The 18,321-nt window shown below is 38.3% G+C and overlaps 1 protein-coding gene across 1 annotated transcript in view; it reads left to right on the forward strand.

The window, feature by feature from the left end:
• MAP3K15 (mitogen-activated protein kinase kinase kinase 15) overlaps positions 1-18,321 on the forward strand; it is a 73,258-nt gene that overhangs the window by 19,531 nt on the left and 35,406 nt on the right. Inside the window, exons 3-6 of the mRNA XM_003640489.6 lie at positions 648-671; positions 8,675-8,868; positions 9,973-10,141; positions 13,708-13,814. Of these exons, the coding sequence (XP_003640537.2) occupies positions 648-671; positions 8,675-8,868; positions 9,973-10,141; positions 13,708-13,814 (494 nt within the window). The remainder of the gene's footprint in view (positions 1-647; positions 672-8,674; positions 8,869-9,972; positions 10,142-13,707; positions 13,815-18,321) is intronic.

Here is an 18,321-nt window from a genome sequence, read left to right on the forward strand (position 1 = left end):
AGTAACCTTGTTTAGAAACAAGTCTGCCTCTAACATTTGTAGAGTAGATTATCTGGAGATCTGTTTATTTCACTAAGTGATCTTCACTGGACATGTATGCCACCACAAGAGGGAGGAGAAGGTTACTTAACAACAGCTGCAGATCTTTGAGGTTTGGTTTACATTAAATTATTATTCTCCTCATGGTTTCAGTCTCTCTCTTTAGATTTCAGAGTCAGAAGAACTAGGGTGCATGAGTGTTTTAGGCTGTGCCCATCCAGGAAGGAAAGGAGCCTAGGTATCTTGAGAGTATTCTTTGAGAGAAAAAGTCTCCAGCTTTGAATGCTATTGATTCACAAGTGTTCAGTAGGCTTATGGAGTGCCCAGCTTGAGAAACTCCAGTTACTGGCAAGTACAAATTTTCTTTATCTTCTGAGCACTAATTTAAATAGTTTTATTCTCTGAATCATCAGTTCTTTCTGAAACTGAACTACGGAGATTTTTTTTTTTTATGTTGTCCTTTACTTGGAATTTGGTATGGCAGGAAGAGCAGATTGTGCATTGAAGAACATATTTGTATATGTGTATATTTGTATGCCATTTAGTTTTATTGGGTGTAATAATAATTCCCAGTAAAAATTACAGTCTTTATTCTCTTTTTCTTCCAGGATATGGTATCTCAGAAAAATACCGTAAGTATTAAATCTACATTCATTTTAAAACACAAAATGAATACTACAGTTGAAGCAACTCTAACGACAAAGTTGCCCAGTGTATATGTGCTCTGTATGGTATTAGGGAGTCTGTTTTCCCTACATACAATACTGACTAGTGGAATCTTACTTCCTTTCAAAAGAAAAGATAGATGAAAAGTATTACTTCCCTTTAGGAGTTTGTTTTTAATTTCTAGGGAAGTGTCAGTAGATATGTTATATACGTATGTACATTCATAGATAAAAATGTAGACTTGGAATTTCAAAGTCTGTTTCTATCTCTACCACTTTCACTCATTTGTATAAATATGTATGTGTATTTGATACCTTATTAAGGCTGTACATCAAGCAGATTTGGCTACTGTGTACCCATCCTCTTCACAAATTCACAGGTTTTGCTGAGGAATGAGAAGCTTACTTCCCAAATTAAAAACGTTTTTAACTTTAGTGCAAGGAAAACCAAACAAATAAGTAAACCTCAACAAAGATACAATTCAGTGGTTATTTTAGACTTACTGTAATATGCAACAATATCTTGCACAGTTATGTATTTTTTGATACTTTACATCAGTGGTTATTTTCATTAAATGCTGTTATACTGAGGGCTATTGGATTCATAAAAATCTTGAACTTGTACCTTTATAAGTTTCCCATATTCTTTTATTATTTTCTGAAGAGTATAGAGCAGGATTAAAACAATAAAATGGATTTTGATTTTGCGAAACTGATCATTTACAAGAGAACTAAAAGAGAGAATGTATTAGTTACAGCTGTTTATTTTGAGTTACAGTTTATACTTGGCCACAGCACTGTATATAGGCTAAAGATAGATCAGGTTGAGCAAGTCCAAGTCCTTTTCCTGTCTGTTGTGGCGATCTTCAATATCCTTGATCTGGTTTCACCATGCAGTGGGGACTGCATTTCCTAGTCTGCAGCTCTGTGAAAAGAGGCCTCAGAACAGCTCGAGGTTTGCTTGTGAATAATGCTACTTCCATCTTCAGGCCACAACTGGTGGATGTCACAAGTGTATGCTGTCCCCTCTAGAGCCAGAGGGAAAACTGTGACAAGAGCCATTTAGTGGTTATTCCTGAGGTCGTGCAAAAGTGGAGTTCAACCTAGTGCCATGAGATTAGCAGCCTGTGGTCTTTTCTTTTGGCTGATTCTCTCTCCCCACAGAGGGAGTTAGGACCTCCTTCAGCTTCATGTGGAAGAGAAGAAAAAGTGGATTTGGTAACGTTTCCTGCATCAGACCTGGAAACACCAGGTTAGCAAAAGAGGGCAGGGAGGGATCTTGAAACTGGCATACTGATTGCTCCTCTAAAAAGGTGTGGGGGAGGAGGGGGGTGTAGCCTACTTCCATCAAGTGCTTTGATTACAAAGACTATTGTGAGTAAAATACAGAAGAAAAAAATATTTGACTTAAAATTTCCAGTATGGATTCTTGACCTTTCACGTTACTCAAAGTTATTTGTATTCTCTTAGATAGTGAATTTATTGTAATGTGCTCCCATGTTGTATTTTTAATCAGCTTTTTAATCTGAAATAGCAATAAACTGATTAGCAAGCTAAATAATTAATAAGTTAAAACTTTATCTTTTTCTAAGTTGGAATTGACTTCAAATAGATCCCCTCCTTGCAAGCCACGTGATGTGTCTGGAGAGGCATGTGGTTTGCTGCAGTGCAGTGTTGTGCCTCTGCTTCAATGCTTGATAAAATACATTGTGTAAGAGTAGGAGAACTGGAAAGGTAGTTTCCTTCCACTGTCCAGAAATGAGGATTTCCAGGGTAGGAAAGGATGGGGAATACCATTCAGATTGACTCCTGCAAACAAATGAAGGTTCTGTTTCAGTTTTTTTGGAGGGCTATTGCTAATCAGGGTTGCTGTACTAGATATGTAGTTACAGAGTTGACATGAATTTACTACATCCGGTGAGGTAAATAGTCACATAATCACTGCAGTTTCAATTCAATTACATATAGCACTTAATATACTCTGCTATGGGTCTATATTTTCCTTTCACATTTCCTGGTTGAACTAATCTTTCTATTGGTATGCCTCTGTCACAGCTGTGATGTAGCAGAAAGTAAGTGCACTCTTCACTGGAGTGTGGACATATATTTGAAGAAGGATAGATACTTCAACTGCTAAGCCTTCCTCCAGCCTGTAGGTAGCCACAGGAATACCAGAATACCGTTACTGGTTTTATGAAGAGAAGTATTCTCTGTTGCTTCTGTACTCTGTGTCTGTTCTCATGTAAGGGAAGAAGGTAATTGAGATTGCTACCAGACACATTGCACCATTTTTCCAGCAGCAAGAGTGAAACTTTCTGCACACAGTTCTGCAGTTAGGACCTTTCTCTCAGGTTTTCTTGTCCTCATCTTTGTTATTTACCCTGCAAGTCTCAAATTGTGTACAAAAGTGCAAAAGTTAACCGCATAGAATGGATGCGGAACCACGTTAAAGATGCAGAAAAGATGAATGTGTTGTGTCCTCAGTGGTGATTTTCTTTTGAGCAGGTAAGTCTTGAAAAAAGTTGATATTTTCCTTGTAAGGAAAATATTATGCTAACTCTGCATCAGGGAGGAGGCAAAAGTGAAGAAACAGGACATAAAGCTGAAAACAATGCATAGAGAAAGTTACAGCATTGATTTGGAAGTTGACTTGAGCACAGCTGATCTGAAAGTGAAAATTATACAGCAGCATGCTGTGGTGGTGTGTGCTCGAGGTATTTAATAGCTTAATGTCTGAAAAAAGTGCATACGAGTAGGAGAACTGGGCTTATAGCTTCCTTCTGCTGTCCAGGAACAAAGATTTCCAGGATAAAAAAAGGCTGGGGGTTGTGATTCAGACCTACTTGACTCCCACAATCAATCAATGGAAGTTCTGACTCAATAATTTGTTGTGTACTTAGATTTTAGATTTATGAAAGAATTATTGGCTATGGGAGTTCAGTTCCCAAAACAGAACAGCACTTGTATGGCATTCAAGGTCAGTATTGTCAGTGCCCCATCAGTTAGTTTTCCTTCCATAGAGCTCCTTGGAGGTTTGAGGACAGCCTTCTGCTAATTTTACTTATAGTTTAGGCGCAGCTCCCTTTCTTCTGTCAAAATTATCAGTGATAAAACAAATTGCAGATGTTTGTTTGGACAGAACAATGTGTTTCCGTTACTGTTATGGACAAGTTAAGGTCTGAGAGCGCTACCGGACTGTAGGGTACATGAAAATGCATTTCTCTCTGGAAAACTGGCTTGTGCGTTGGAGTTTCTTTAGATGTTAAATTACTACTGGTTTTCTGGAAGAAATAAAATTCCAAGGACTTTCAAAAGCCTGAATCACTTAAAAAAAAGTCTTCCCCCAACTTAGCACTACACAAAATCCATGGGAAAATTATTATATTTTGGTATAAAATGTTGTTGATATCCTTGATTTGTTTGTTTGTTTTTGTTCTCAGTAGGGAAATTTTGTCTCCCTCTACGTAATTTTAAGGAATAGTGTGTAAAGGTGTCCAAGATGGAGAGAAGAGTGCACAGGAAGCATTTTAAAAACTGCTAAGTCAGGAAGCAAAATATTCAGACCTTCTTACAATAGTTCTAGCATTGAATGCTTTGATCTGTTTAGTTTATTTGAATGTGACACTGAGAATATAAGCCAGTACTTCCCTTGTGGAAGAATTATTAGGGCAAGTTCAGAATATAAAGAGAATGTTTTATTAATGGATATGTTGATAGTAGACCTGAAGAAGATTGAATAACCTTAATTTGAAGGGTGACGGGAAGGGAGAAGGTATTTAAAGGGAAGTAGGATGGCTGTTAAACCAGAAAGTTTATTATTACTTAGATCTGTGTACCTGAAGAAGTATTTTAAGAGACTTAAATATTTGGGTGGTTTTTTTCCTTAAATTATAGAAGATAGTGATGCCTTGGAGTCATTAGCAAAAGTTCTCCTTGATTCAAAGGAAACAAGATTGAAATTTATCCTTGCCAAAGGAATTCTTATGTTGAAAAATCACTTTTTATTGTGATTGGCCCCAAGTCTCTTCAGAGCTTCAATATCTGTATAAATTACTATATCTAATTCATCAAGTCAATGAGTGTATAAGAAAATTAAATAAAAAGATTTTGACACTTGGACTCATTCTCAACTTTAGTAGTCCCGAGGACTGAATAATGTATGATTACCCTATATGGATTTGATAATATGAAGTAGTACTATAGAATGGCTTTATATATATTCTTAAATTATCTTTACAGTTTACAAAAGATTGTATGGTGGTCATCTAATTTATCACTAGAAAGTTGGAGGCAGCAGAAGTAGTCAGAGTTCCAAAAGGGCACAGAATGAAAGAGAGAAGAGTAGCTTAGGGTCAATCATTATTCTTTTTTGAGAGGAAGTAGTAAAAAATTCTTAATACTTCTGATCATTACATATAACACCGTTATTTGCATAATCAAAACTAAGGCTTTCAAAATTTGTGACAATCACTATGGAAATGTTACTGTCTCAAGGGAGGCACATTTGTAGCGATTGGCTTATAGTTAACTAATTGGATAATGAATCTGCTGCTGTCTAGAAGTCAGGCTTTTAAAGCAAGGTAATGGTGACACAAGGAGATGTATAGAAAAATAAAGAAATCTTACATTCTACTTTCTTGCTGGCAGTGTTGCACTATTTTTCTTGTTTTTGTAAATATGAATTTACTATAAATATCTGTATTCCTTCTCCGTTGTTTGTTTCTTTAATCATTTCTCTATTCATGTGTCATGTCTGTTGTTTTGATTCTCATGCTGTTTTGTGGTGGTGTTTTCCTCTTTGTTGTTTTATTTCAATTTGGAGTAGGTTGCCAACCACAAAACTTTTCTTCGGGTTCAAGTACATCCTGAATACCACAATGGTAACCTAATAGGCAAAGTATGTATCATTTTAAATCTGTTTTCTCTTAATAAATATGCCATCTTCTTCAACTTTTAGCATTTTTATGTAAGGGTGCTTTAAAAATTGTGCACCACAATTTTTCACACCAATAGTAACCCCACAGTACATGTTATTTGCAACCTAGATCTTGTGTGTGGATTGTTTTATGATGATCTTTCTCACGATATTTACATAAAGACACCACATACTTTCAACTTGTGAACAGGAAGTGTTTTAAAAAGTTGATAATAGTTTAGAGTCACCTATATTGTAAGATAGATAGGACTGTGATGACATAGAAATCTACTACTGTGGAAACTTAAATTCTTAAGATACGAATGGATTCTTCTGATGAATTCTTAAGATAAAAGTCCATTAATCTCCCTGAATACTCAAAGGATGTGACTTCTTTGAGTCATTTTCTGTCTTCTGGCATGTTGCTCTTCAAACTGCTTGGTAAGTGAGGGTGAGCACTCTTAATGCTCCTTGAGTGATTGACAAAAAGGACTACATGGCTGGAGTGGAATAGCTGAGCTGTTAGCTGTGAAGGCAAAATTCCCTCTCTGAAGATGCAGAGATTTCAACATTCTAAAACTAGCCCTTAAATTTTAGTATGGTGTCTCTGTCACAAAGTGGCAGTTTGGCCTGAATAGCTGTAGTAGGATGATTATAAAACAACAACCCACAACTTTCCTTTATTAAGGTCAAATGTTCACTTTTAACAGCCTTAACAAAATACTTGGACGAGTATTTTAAGGAAAAAGCACTACATTTGGCCCATCATGCCAAGATCTTAAAGTGGCTTCTTTGGGCCTAACTGCTTCGGCAAAGACGTGACTGTCCTTAATTCCTTCCACCTTTTTCCTCTAAGAAGAAGGTCCCTTTCTCAACTTACTTACAGCTATTTTCTGTGATTTTTAAAATGTTCCTACTTTAGACTCTTTTTTCTGGTGGATGAAAGTATTGTGATTGAGTACAAACGTGTCACTGCTAGCACATATGTTATTTGCTGAGAGTGTTTCCTTTTTCCTGTTTCTTTCTTTTCCAGTCTGTCTGTTTTGTATTTTTAAACTTATACATTTCTTAAACGTAAAAATTTCTCTAAGTAAGATGATAATAAGGCTAATAATCCTGAAATAAACCAACCCAGCATGCAACCTATACAAACCACAAAGATATAAACTTAGCACAATTAGATTATATGTAGGTGGAATGGCCACAAATTGGAAAGTAGTGTCTAGAGGGGCATACAGTGTTTTGATTCCTTGGTGCTGTACTCAATGATATTTCTGCCAGGAAGGAGAATATCTTTTCCTTTGCGTGTAGTACTAAAGACATCCATTGCCACCTGACTGAACTCCCAAACATGGCAAATGAATCTGTGGAGCTGCAGCTGTGCTGGTTGCTCTTCAAACAAGGTCACATACTGAAATATGTGTAGTTTTCCTGACTTCTGCATGTAAAAATATTTATGGTATGGAGAAAATGTGTTTTTTAAATGCACAGATTTTGCTATCCAGAAAGAGGCAAAAGCCTCAATCAAATAGATGAACTTGATAAACATAATGCTTCATCCACACCATTTAATATTTTCTGAAAATTGCTTTGCTATTTCAGGAGATAACTGCGCTTCTCTTTGCATCTCAAACTATATCTTGGTTTCAGCTTGGATTGTTGCTGTTGTTCCCATTGCAGGAAGACCAAATTCATTGTTATGGGCTTAAAAATAGAAATAATACTCAAGCAGCTTTTGCATTGCGCTTAACTTAGTGCATATTTGAATAAACCTTGGACTAAATCAGTGTAACATACTGGTTGTTTAAATTGCAACTTTTTTTCATAGAAAGTAAAGGTAACATTACAACAGATAATGGTATTATTACAACAGAGGTACAGTACTGCAAGGTTTGTGAAGAATGAACGTGGCTTGAGCTTTACCCATTAGAAGTCATTTAAAGTTCTAAATCATTCCAAATCCAGATGAGCAACAGGCTTTTGCTGTCTACTTTTTCAGTGGCTGAATACTCTGTTATTTTCTGTGAACAGTTTATTTTTGTCTTATGGTTTCTTAATGTACATTAAAAAAAGTGCCATCCTCATATCCATTCTTTCAATCCTCTCAGCATTCTCCCAGTGTCCACAGTGACTTTGAATGGCTGCTGCTTTACTGCAGTCTTAGATGATCTGAAGTAAAATAAAAGTTATGTTTTTGTACACGTTTGATGTCTTGGTATCCCCAAGGTGACAACAGATAGATACTCAGTGGTAGTTGATTGCATTAGTTGTATTATACTGTCCATTGCTTTGGGGCTCATATCTAATGACTCTGAATGTATTGTGTGGCTGAGTGTTTACTTTTCTTTAACAGTGGACAGCTGTTGTAGCTCAAAAGAGGATATCAGTCTTTCTAGTCTTATCTGCATTTAGGGTCTTGCACAGGAGCTGAAGAACTGGATCTGAACTAACTGTATTTTCTGAAAGGCATTTCCTGTTTCCTCACCCACTTCAGAGGCTCTTCTGATGATCAGAGGCGTGGAGCACCTGTCCTGCAAAGAAAGGCTGAGACAGTTGAGCTTGTTCAGCATGAAGAAGAGAAGGCTCTGGGGAGACCTCATTGTGGCCCTGTAGTACTTGAAGGGAGCACATAAACAGGAAAGAGAGTGACTTTTTACCCAGTTTGTTAGTGGTAGGACGGAGGAGAATGTCTTTAAACTAAAAGAGGGGAGATTTAGGTGAGATGTTAGGAGGCAATTCTTTGTTCAGAAGGCAGTGAGGCCCCGGCACAGATGCCCAGAGAAGCTGTGGGTGCCCCGTTCCTGGGGTGAACAGTTTTACTGTACTGTTTCTGAACAGATCCAGACTTTTTCATTACTTGCTAATATTTGTAACTCTTTTGTACAAAATTCATTTATTTTAATGCTTGCAAATCCTGTGTTAAACACTGCACTAAAACTTCCTTGGGTGCCAACCCAAATCCAGCTGTATTTTCTGACCGTAAATAGTTCCTGTGTTTACACAAATGTATTTCCACTTTAAATTGTTTTCTAAACAGCATTTGTTTTTCTTTCAGGCTTCCAGTGGAAATTATTATTTCATTCCATACATTGTCACCCCTTCTGCTGACTATTTCTGCTGTGAAAGTGATGCCCAGAGAAGAGCTTCTGAGTATATGCAGCCCAGCTGGGACAATATCCTGGGGCCACTCTGTGTCCCTCTGGTGGACAGGTTTATCAGCCTTCTCAAGGATGTTCATGTTACATCATGGTAATTTTGTAACTCATTCACCTCCAGAACCGGGATATTCTCTTTTTAATGTTGTGGGAAAAGATACAGAATTCCTAGTAGCAGTGATGTTTGTTTTCTTTTCACTGCACTTAATGTAGTGGTAAAAGAGGCTACTATCTTTACTGCTTTCTGGATCACTGTCCTGCAGCTGTTGCAATTAGCTAACCATGTTATGCCAGGAAGTGATTTATGGTTACTTTCTAAAATATCAGCAAGCAAAGTCAGTCCACCAATAAGGTAGAGTGCTTAAGTACGAGTTACAGTGTATGAGGTTGTAATAGGAGATAGTCATAGCCTTTTCCAAAGCCACAGACCATCTTCTTGCGTCACTGAAGAGATGTGTATATATACGGCAGCAATAAAAAGTAACTCTTCTTTTTTTTGTTGGTGTTGTTTGCTTGTTTGTTTTAAGATTAGCCTTCTGATATCACCTAGTAAACATGATACTGTTCAGCTGCTTGTACAAGGGACTGTTTGAATTTTGAGGACTTGGGCTGGAGATGGAAGTGGAGATGGGGAAGGAGGGACCTCTGAACGGTCCCTCCTGTACTTTGCAGTTGGTTTGTTTGTTTGTTTTCTGGGAGAGACTGACTTTCCAGGTTATCTTTTCCCCTGTGTCTGAAACATGAGGTAGCAATTACTGGATTATTTTTCTCTTACGTCATTGCCTGTTCCACTGTTGGGACCCATAGGTATACCTGCCCACACACACCCTAACCACTTTTACCTCCATCCACAGCAGGTCTGCTGTTCTTTGATGCCTTGCTGGGCAGTGTCTGGGAAAGTGCTGGCCTGAAAAAACTGCCATCTGCTTCTCCAAAGAAGTGCTGGAGGGGAAGCTACAGATGGGCAACATGAGCCCACTTTAAGGAAAGTCCTCCTCTGGTTAGTGTGAAGGTGGAGTCCCCATCACTGTATTTAAGAGATGTGTGGCACCAAGGGACATGGTTTAGTGATAGGACTCAGTAGGTCAGGTTGGTGGCGGGACTTGGTAATCTTGAAGGTATTTTCTAACCTAAAAGGTTCTGTTTCATAAAAAATATCTAACAGTCTTCTTTCCATGTCTGTCTTTTACTTCTTCAGTGCCTATTATAAAGAAACACTGCTAAATGATATTAGAAAGGCTAGAGAGAAGTACCAAGGAGATGAACTGGCAAAGGAGCTGGCTAGAATTAAGCTTCGTATGGATAATACTGAAGTTCTGACTTCTGACATTGTCATAAACCTGCTTCTTTCTTACCGAGATATACAGGTATGTTTCTAAAGACTAAAAAAGGTGATTTTACTATGGGATTTTGGAACTTGTTTGTTCTTGTGTCTTTGTTTGTTAAAGAGTGATTCAAAGCTGACCCTAAATTTCTGCACTGGCAGTTTGACTTGAGCACTAAGCTATAAGGGGCTGTAGACTCTTATTTATTTTACTTGTGAACAAGAGGCACTGATTAGGAGACTTTCTTGTTTATTTTCTGTCATTTTTAACCTCCTTAAAATATATAAATAATGAAAGCTCATCCAAGCAAGATGTATGTTTGCTTTTTTCTTCCCTGCCCCTTTTTCCTTCTCCCCAAAGTCAACTGTTTGGAAACTAATAAAATTGATTTGTTTTGACCACTGTATTGACCAGATGTGTCCAAGTTGTTAACTATAACTGAATGAAACACTGATTTCTTTTTAAAAAGTAGGTACACCTTTTTTTTCTTGATTTTGTTTAAACACAGCTTACACACTGTATTTCTGAGCTGCCAGGCTCTGTGTTTAATATCATGTTTAAAATGTACTTCCAACCGTTCAACATTTCTTTTTTTTTCCTTCGGGAGCTAAGTTGGTTATTTGGCAGGTATTAATGAGACATGAGAACAGTGGGTGACAGTATCACCATACGTTACCCAACTTTCTATTCCGAGATTTGTATTTTGCTGCTGCTTTTTATCTGTGTGTTTTTTGTCACCTCTGGTGAGCATTTGCACTCATTTGAAATATCTTCCTGCAGAAATGTAATCACGTTCAAATATATATTGAACACACAGATTAAGTAGTGTAAGGCCATCCGTGATCTCAGTGAACTGACCTCTTCAGCAATGTATATGTGGTTTACCTCCTGAAAAAGTAAAATGAATGCACAACCAGCTGAAGTTCTGCAAAAGCTATGGAGAATAGAATTTTGCAGTGACCTGGTGAAGTGTAATTCATCAGAAGCACTCAATAAGGCTTGAAACAGCCAGACTCAACACCTCCTTCCTAGTGCCGATAAATGGCTAAAGGCATTCTTGAATAGTGACTTGAATAATGGTATTGAATGGAGGTAAAGGTAAGTACTGACATGGATAGACAGAGTCCCACTTCAAAGAAAAGTCTCTTCAGACACTGTCATAGAATCACAGAATCTTTTGATTTGGAAGTGACCTTTAAAGACCATCTCGTCCAATTCCCCTGCAATGAACAAGACACCTACAGCTACATCATGGTGCTCAGAGCCACATCTAGCCTGACCTTGACTGTCTCCAGGCATTTCAACACCTCTCTGGGCAACCTGTCCTAGTACCTCTCCACTCTCAGTGTAAAAAAAAAAAAAAAAAAAAAAAAAAAAAAAAAAAAATTCTTCCTTATATCCAATCTAAACCACCCCTCTTTTAGTTTGAAACCATGTGCCCTTGTCCTATTACAACAGACCCTGTTACAGATTGTCACCTTCTTGCTTATAGCTCTTCTTTATATACTGAAAGGCTGCTTTCAGGTCTGCCCTGAGCCTTCTCCAGGCTGAACAGCCCCAGCTCTTTCAGCCTGTCCTTGTAGGAGAGGTGTTCCATCCCTTGGATCATTTTTGTGGCCCTCCCTTGGATGTACTCCATCAGGTCCATGTCTCTCCTGTTCTGAGACTCCATGTCTACATGCAGTACTTCAGGTGAAGTCTCACCACTGCAGTGTAGAGGGGCAGGATCACTTCCTTTGACCTGCTGGCCTTGCTTCTTTGGATGCAGCCCAGGATATAGTTGGCTTTCTGGGATGTGAGGGCAAATCGCTGGCTAATCTAGCTTGCCATGCAAGGATGTGCTCCATCCTTTCATCCCCCAGCTTGAACTGATAGCAGAGGTTTCCATGACCTGGGTGCAACACCCTGCTCTTGGCTTTATGGAACCTCATGAGGTTCTTGTGGGCCCACTGTTTCACCCTGCCTAGGTCTCTCTAAATAGCATCCCGTACCTCAGGTGTGCCAACTGCACCACACAGCTTGTTGTCATCTGCAGACTTGCTGAAGGTACACTCAAGGTACACCCACTATCAATGTCATTGATGAAGACATTAAAGAGCACCAGTCCCAGTACTGACCCTTAAGGAACACCATTTGTCACTATTGTTTAACTGTGTCAACATTGAGCCATTGACCACCACTCTCTGGACACAATCTCGTAACCAGTTCCTTGTTGATTGAACAGTCCACCTGTCAAATCCATGTCTTTCCAATTTGGAGAAAAGGATGTTGTGGGGTACCGTGACAAAGGCCTTACTGATGTCCAGATAGATGACATCAGTGGCTCTTCTCTTGTCCACTGATACAGTTAAGCCATCATAAACAACAATGGTTGTTTATGGTTGATTAAGCAAGGTTGATTAAGCAGCAGATTCCCTTGGTGAAGCCATGCTGGTTCACCCATTCCCCTCTCTGTCTTTCATGTGCTTTATCGTAGCTTCCATGAAATTCCATGATCTTCCCCGGCACAGAGGTGAGGCTGACAGGTTGGTAGTTCCCTGGGTCATCATTTTTACCCTTCTTAAATATAAGTGTGACATTGTCTTTTTTCCAGTCACCAGGAACTTCACATGACTGCCATGACTCTTCAAATATCATTGACAGTGGCTTGGCAACTGCATCAGCTAATTCCCTTAGGACTCTGGGATGCATTTCTTTGGGATCCATAGACTTACAGCTGTTCAAGTTCCTCTGGAGATCATGAACCTGATCTTTGCTTACATCAGGAGGAGCAATGCTCCCCTAGTTCCCACCTTCCGAACCATCCGTTTGAGGACTGTGTGTAAAGGAGTTGCTAGTGAAGACTGAGGCAAAAATGTTGTTGAGTATCTCAGCATTCTTCTTGTTTGTTGTTACGATCCTTGTACTGCTCAATGGGGAGGGTACACCCTACCTGACTTTGTTTCTGGTTGCTGTACCTAGAGAAGCCCTTCTTATCCTTCTTTGTGCCCCTTGCCAAGCCCAGTTCCAGTTGGGCCTTGGTTTTCCTGACCCTATCCTTACACAGCCTAGTAGCATCCCTATATTCCTCCCTACTTACCTGTCCCTGCTTCCACTGCTAGTGCATTTTCTTCTTGCTCTCCTGTTTAACCAACTGGTCCCACTTCTGCCATACCTGTCTCTTGCCTTCCTTTCCTGACTTCATACACCTGAGGATGGAGAGTGCTTGTGCCCTAAGAAAGCTTCCTTAAAGATCTGCCAGCTCTGCTCTGCTCTCTTGCCCTTGAGGAGAGATTCCCAGGGAGTTTTATTGACTAACTCCCTAAAGAGCTGGAATTTGGCTTTCCTAAAACAAAGCTTCCCGAGTTTACTCTTTGCCTGTCTAATATCCCTCAAGAGTTTGAACTGCACCACTGCATGGTGACTACAGCCCAGGCAGCCTCCAGTCCTGATGTCACCAATCAGTTTTCTCATGTTGGGGAGCAAAAGGTCCAGCATTGGACCTGATGCTATCAGTCATGATAAATTTTAGGTTAGTGATACTTTCCTCTGCTGGAAGTGATTTCAAGCTTCTGTCTTTCTGTCTTCCTTTTTTTTTTTCATTTTTTATTTTATTTTATTTCTACCAGGACTATGATGCTATGGTGAAGCTGGTAGAAACACTAGAAATGCTTCCTACCTGTGATCTGGCTGATCAACACAACATTAAGTTTCATTATGCTTTTGCTTTGAACAGGTAAGGATTGTTGTTTGAGGATGATTCATTATATTGCTGTTGTTTCAAATGGGGTTATATTTAAATCTGTAGTGCAGACCATAAGGATCTGTTCCAAAGGCCACTGGAGTAACAGTGAAAGATTTCACTGATACCAGTGGTTTTTTGGTCAGGCTGAGACTGTTCTGAGTCACTGATTCTGAACATCTCACAAAGTTGGGCATAGTAGAGTTGCTAGTGATACATAACAAATGTTCCTTAGTCTATGAGTATTCATGAACCAGCTTCCTTGAAAGGTTGAAAGGCAATCTGCACGTACAGGCTATTTCCTGATTTAGCTTTTCTAGATTAGGAAGCACAGAAATATATTGTTGAACTCTTATAGATAGCTACAGATTTTTACAGTTCGTGTGTAAAATATTTGCTTCATTTCTAAAGAAGATATATTAAGATCATATCAGAAAGAAGATCTTATACAAGCAAAATTAGATGCATTAATGGAAGTAACTGCTTAGATGAAATCCACATGTTATTTATAGTTGAGACCTGCCATTAAACTAAAAATTGGCACTGGGCAGCATCAGGATGGCATATGAAGGGTTTAAGAGCTTAGTAACAGACCTAGAAAAGTAGTCATTGATGGGAAAATCTCACCGGAAGAAGGATTTTTTGTGTGTGTGTGACATTTTATAGGTAGTGGTAATAACTCTGGCACCATTTGACAGTTTTGTCAAACTTAGGAGTAAATACAAAACTGTTGCTCAGAAAAAAAGAATCAGATATCACTTTCTCAGTTCTGTGTCAAGAAAAAGTTTCATACAGCATTTTATATAATGTGTTCCCTACAGATGAAGTTCATTCTCATGCAACAGGTTGTACGTATAGGAACAAAGAATGCAGTACATGTCAGTTGGAAAGTTCATAGAAGACGGTGATTTTTAAAAAGATCTGGTGGTTCGTTAATAAGCTTAGTGATCATCTAAATGTGATGCAGTAGCAAGTAGCCTGAAGAAATATCAGGAAGAATGGAGTATTGAGTATTACTGAATAGTATTCTCAGATTATACACCATGATTGATAATGCGCATAATTCTGATGTCTGTGCCTTTATGATAACTTGGCATTAGAGATTTTTTTTGAAGGTGTATACCCTGTATATAATACACATTTTCAATTTAGAAAGAAAAAGAAAATAAAAGCAATTCTGAAATGTGAAGTGATTGCAATGGTAAGTGCCTTTATGTGAAGAAATTAATCCCCAAATTATTCCCAATTTCCAAACTCCTCACGGAGAAAGATAACTAGACCCATATTTGGAACTATAACACAAACTTGATGACAAAATCTTTTTAGGAAAGAGAAGGATAAATAAATAATTTTGATGTATAATTTGACTTACATTGTTGTGGCATTTGGTTTTGTTTTCTAAGAATGGAAATGAACACTGAGTGTCGTGATTCTCCTCAGATCTTCATACAATGAACTACTAAATCTCAGCTGATGAACCTTTTATTTCGTCTTGTAACTTGTTTTGCTAAGGTGTATCTCTCAGAAAATTTAGTTCTGAACACATGAAGGCAGAGAATTTTGCAGTTTGGTCTGGTATTTATTCCATCTGTTGAAAGATGCTTTTCTCATTGTGTTGCTTAAAAATAAGGGAAAATGGGCTTTTAGTGTAAGATTTTTATGTACAAAATAAGCTTGCATTTTAAAGTAGAAACCAGTGTTTTACTGCTTCTTGTGATGATGTGCATTTTAAACCATGCTGTAGTTTGTTTCCTGACTGTACAGTGGTATAGTATGGTTTTCCACCTTTTTCTTTGCCAGCCCCTAAAAATTGCAGGCTTGATCTTTAAAGCTTCTAAAATTCAAATCTCCTTAAGTTATCATACTGATTTCTTGAGAAGTGTTTTCAACGAAGAGAATTTGGCATATTTCAACTCAAGACATTGCAGTCAGGGTCATGCCTTGTCCAATCAAATCAGGTTTTCCTAAGGACAACAGTTTTTAAAACTTTGCCATTTACCTATGCATAATAAAACTCGTCCAGTCCCTTACCCTCTTTATCTTCAAATTCTTTGTATATTGAGTAGTACGTGGCCTTCATGCCATTAAATCTTCAGTGTTGTTTTGAAAGTAGCAATAGACCCCTTGTAAAAGATGAAATGGATTTGCTCATGCACCTGCTTTCCTCATTGGCTGATTTCATTAAATTCAGCATTAGGCTTAACCAACATGACTTTACCTGTGTTCTGGGAACAATCTAAACTTTGCTAAAGAATTTTTTTAAGACATGATTTTTTTAAGAAATGAATGACCAAGTTTCTATCAATAAGAATGCAGAATTCAACCTCTACAGAAGTTGTTGCATCTTGGAACAAAATGCTGGACCAAAATCCAGAGATCAAGACTGGAACACTCAGAACAAGTTCATTTAAGTCAAAAATTACCTCTGGAGTATTGCTTTTATCATCTTCTATGGGACTTTTGAACCACCCTTTTTCTTTTCTTCAGTTTTAACAATTATTTTAATGAAGGTTTATCAGAATCTATTCATAAAAATACAGAACCGTGTTTTTACTTAAACTGTTTGGAATGCTAAAATCAATAGAATAGTAAATGTTGCTCAGTATCACTAATTGAGCCTACCAGGAACAAAGTACATCTCAGAATCATAGGGTCTGGAAGGGACCTCTGGAGGTCATCTAGTCTAACCTCCTGCTTAAGCAGTATCCCTACAGCAGATTACGCAGGAAAGTGTCAAAGGTGGATTTTGTATATCTCAAGAAAAGGAGACACCACAGCCTCTCTGGGCAGCCTGTTGCAGTGCTCTGTCACTCTCACAGTAGAGAAGTTCTTCCTCATGTCCAGATGGAGCTTCCTGTGTTCCAGTTTGTGCCTGTTGCCCCTTGTTCTGTCACTGGGCACAATGGAAGGGGGCCTGGCCCCATGCACTTGACTCCCTCATTAAGCACTGATAAGATCCCCTGTCAGTCTTGTCCAAGCTGAACAGCCCCAGCTCTCTCAGCCTTTCCTCATGACAGAGGTGCTCCAGGCCCCTCATCATCTCTGTCACCCTCCTCTGGACTATCTTACTTATATTTGAATAAACACCTCACATTTCGCCTTACTTAGCAAAACTGGACCTACCAGACGTTAATTCAGTTTCAAATTCTGAAAGCTTTCAAAGAGGCCAAAGGTTATGCCACTTTTTTTTTCCAAAACAGGATAGATTCTGGCTACTGTAAGATGAAACTTAGACCAGGCATAAAGTCAGAGATGTGAAGACATCAGTTTCTTTCCCAGGCAATTATATCTTTAATTGTTAAAGATGAGGACATTGCAGTCACTGTTATTAAACTCAGCATGCATATTTAACAAACAACATCTGTAATACACACATAAAAAGCAATTAGCAACTGAAGGGAGTAACAGGGTGCAAGTAAAAAATCATCACTAATTGTGAATAGTGGTAGCCAAAGTAAATTATTCCCATTGAAAAGCACTGGGTTATTTGAAATGTTCTGTTTTCTGATTACCTTTATACAGAAAAATCACATCATGAGGTTCCTCATTTTGTGTAAGTGGTTTGCACAAAACATCCAAAGCATGCATAAGGAAAAAAGAAGATAGGGTTTTTCCATTATCATGGCTAACTTGAGGCCTGCAAATTTAGCTCTAGTCTCAGCGCCCAATTTGGGGTTGTTTCCTCATCCACTATTGTGAGTATTGAAGGTTCTTCAGTTGAGTTGTATTCTCAATGAAATGGATCTTTACTCTCCAATTAATCAGTTTCTTTCTTTTTTTTTTTTTTTTCAAGTGAGAGTTTATGTGAAATAATTCATAGAATCATAGAATGGCCTGGGTTGAAAAGGACCACAATGATCATCGAGTTTCAACCTCCAGCTATGTGCAGGGTTGCCAACCACCAGACCAGGCTGCCCTGTTCTAGTGATTCTGGTTGATTCTAATCAAATCAGTTATTTCAGTTCTCAAAAATTATACATTTTTTTGAAATCTTTGCTGTAGATTTCTGCACAGTTAGGAGCAATTCAGCTCATCTGCTGTGAAGTCACTGAGACGTTCTTAAGTCACTCAGGGTCTTATTTTTGTGCAAGAGGACTTGTCAGCTTGTAGCTCAGGGACTTCCTGAGACAGAGCAGTAAATTGTGTGTTTATCAAGTAAATTTGGGAATGGAAAAGGAGGATAGATATGCAAAGAGATTCTCTTTTCTGTAAGTGCTGGTCGATTGCTACTTTTATAACTTTTCTCCCTTAGTAGAGACTCAGAGAAAACTTTTGAACAAACCAAAGTAAAACCCAACAAATTATTTTTGAACTTCATAAGGAAGAGGCCTAGAGAATCCTAGGGACAGGAAATGGGGCAGGACTGATTTCCAGAGGGAGTATTTCTGGTGCCATTAGCTGTTGGTGAATTTTTAATCTGAAACTTAGTATTTTAGATCCCTTAAATATCAACAGCTAAGAAGATGGAAGGAGAGAGCAGGAGTGTGTCCCATTAGAAACT

The sequence above is a fragment of the Gallus gallus genome, chromosome 1 (genome assembly GCF_016699485.2).
Source record: "Gallus gallus isolate bGalGal1 chromosome 1, bGalGal1.mat.broiler.GRCg7b, whole genome shotgun sequence".
NCBI classification, from domain to species: domain Eukaryota; kingdom Metazoa; phylum Chordata; class Aves; order Galliformes; family Phasianidae; genus Gallus; species Gallus gallus.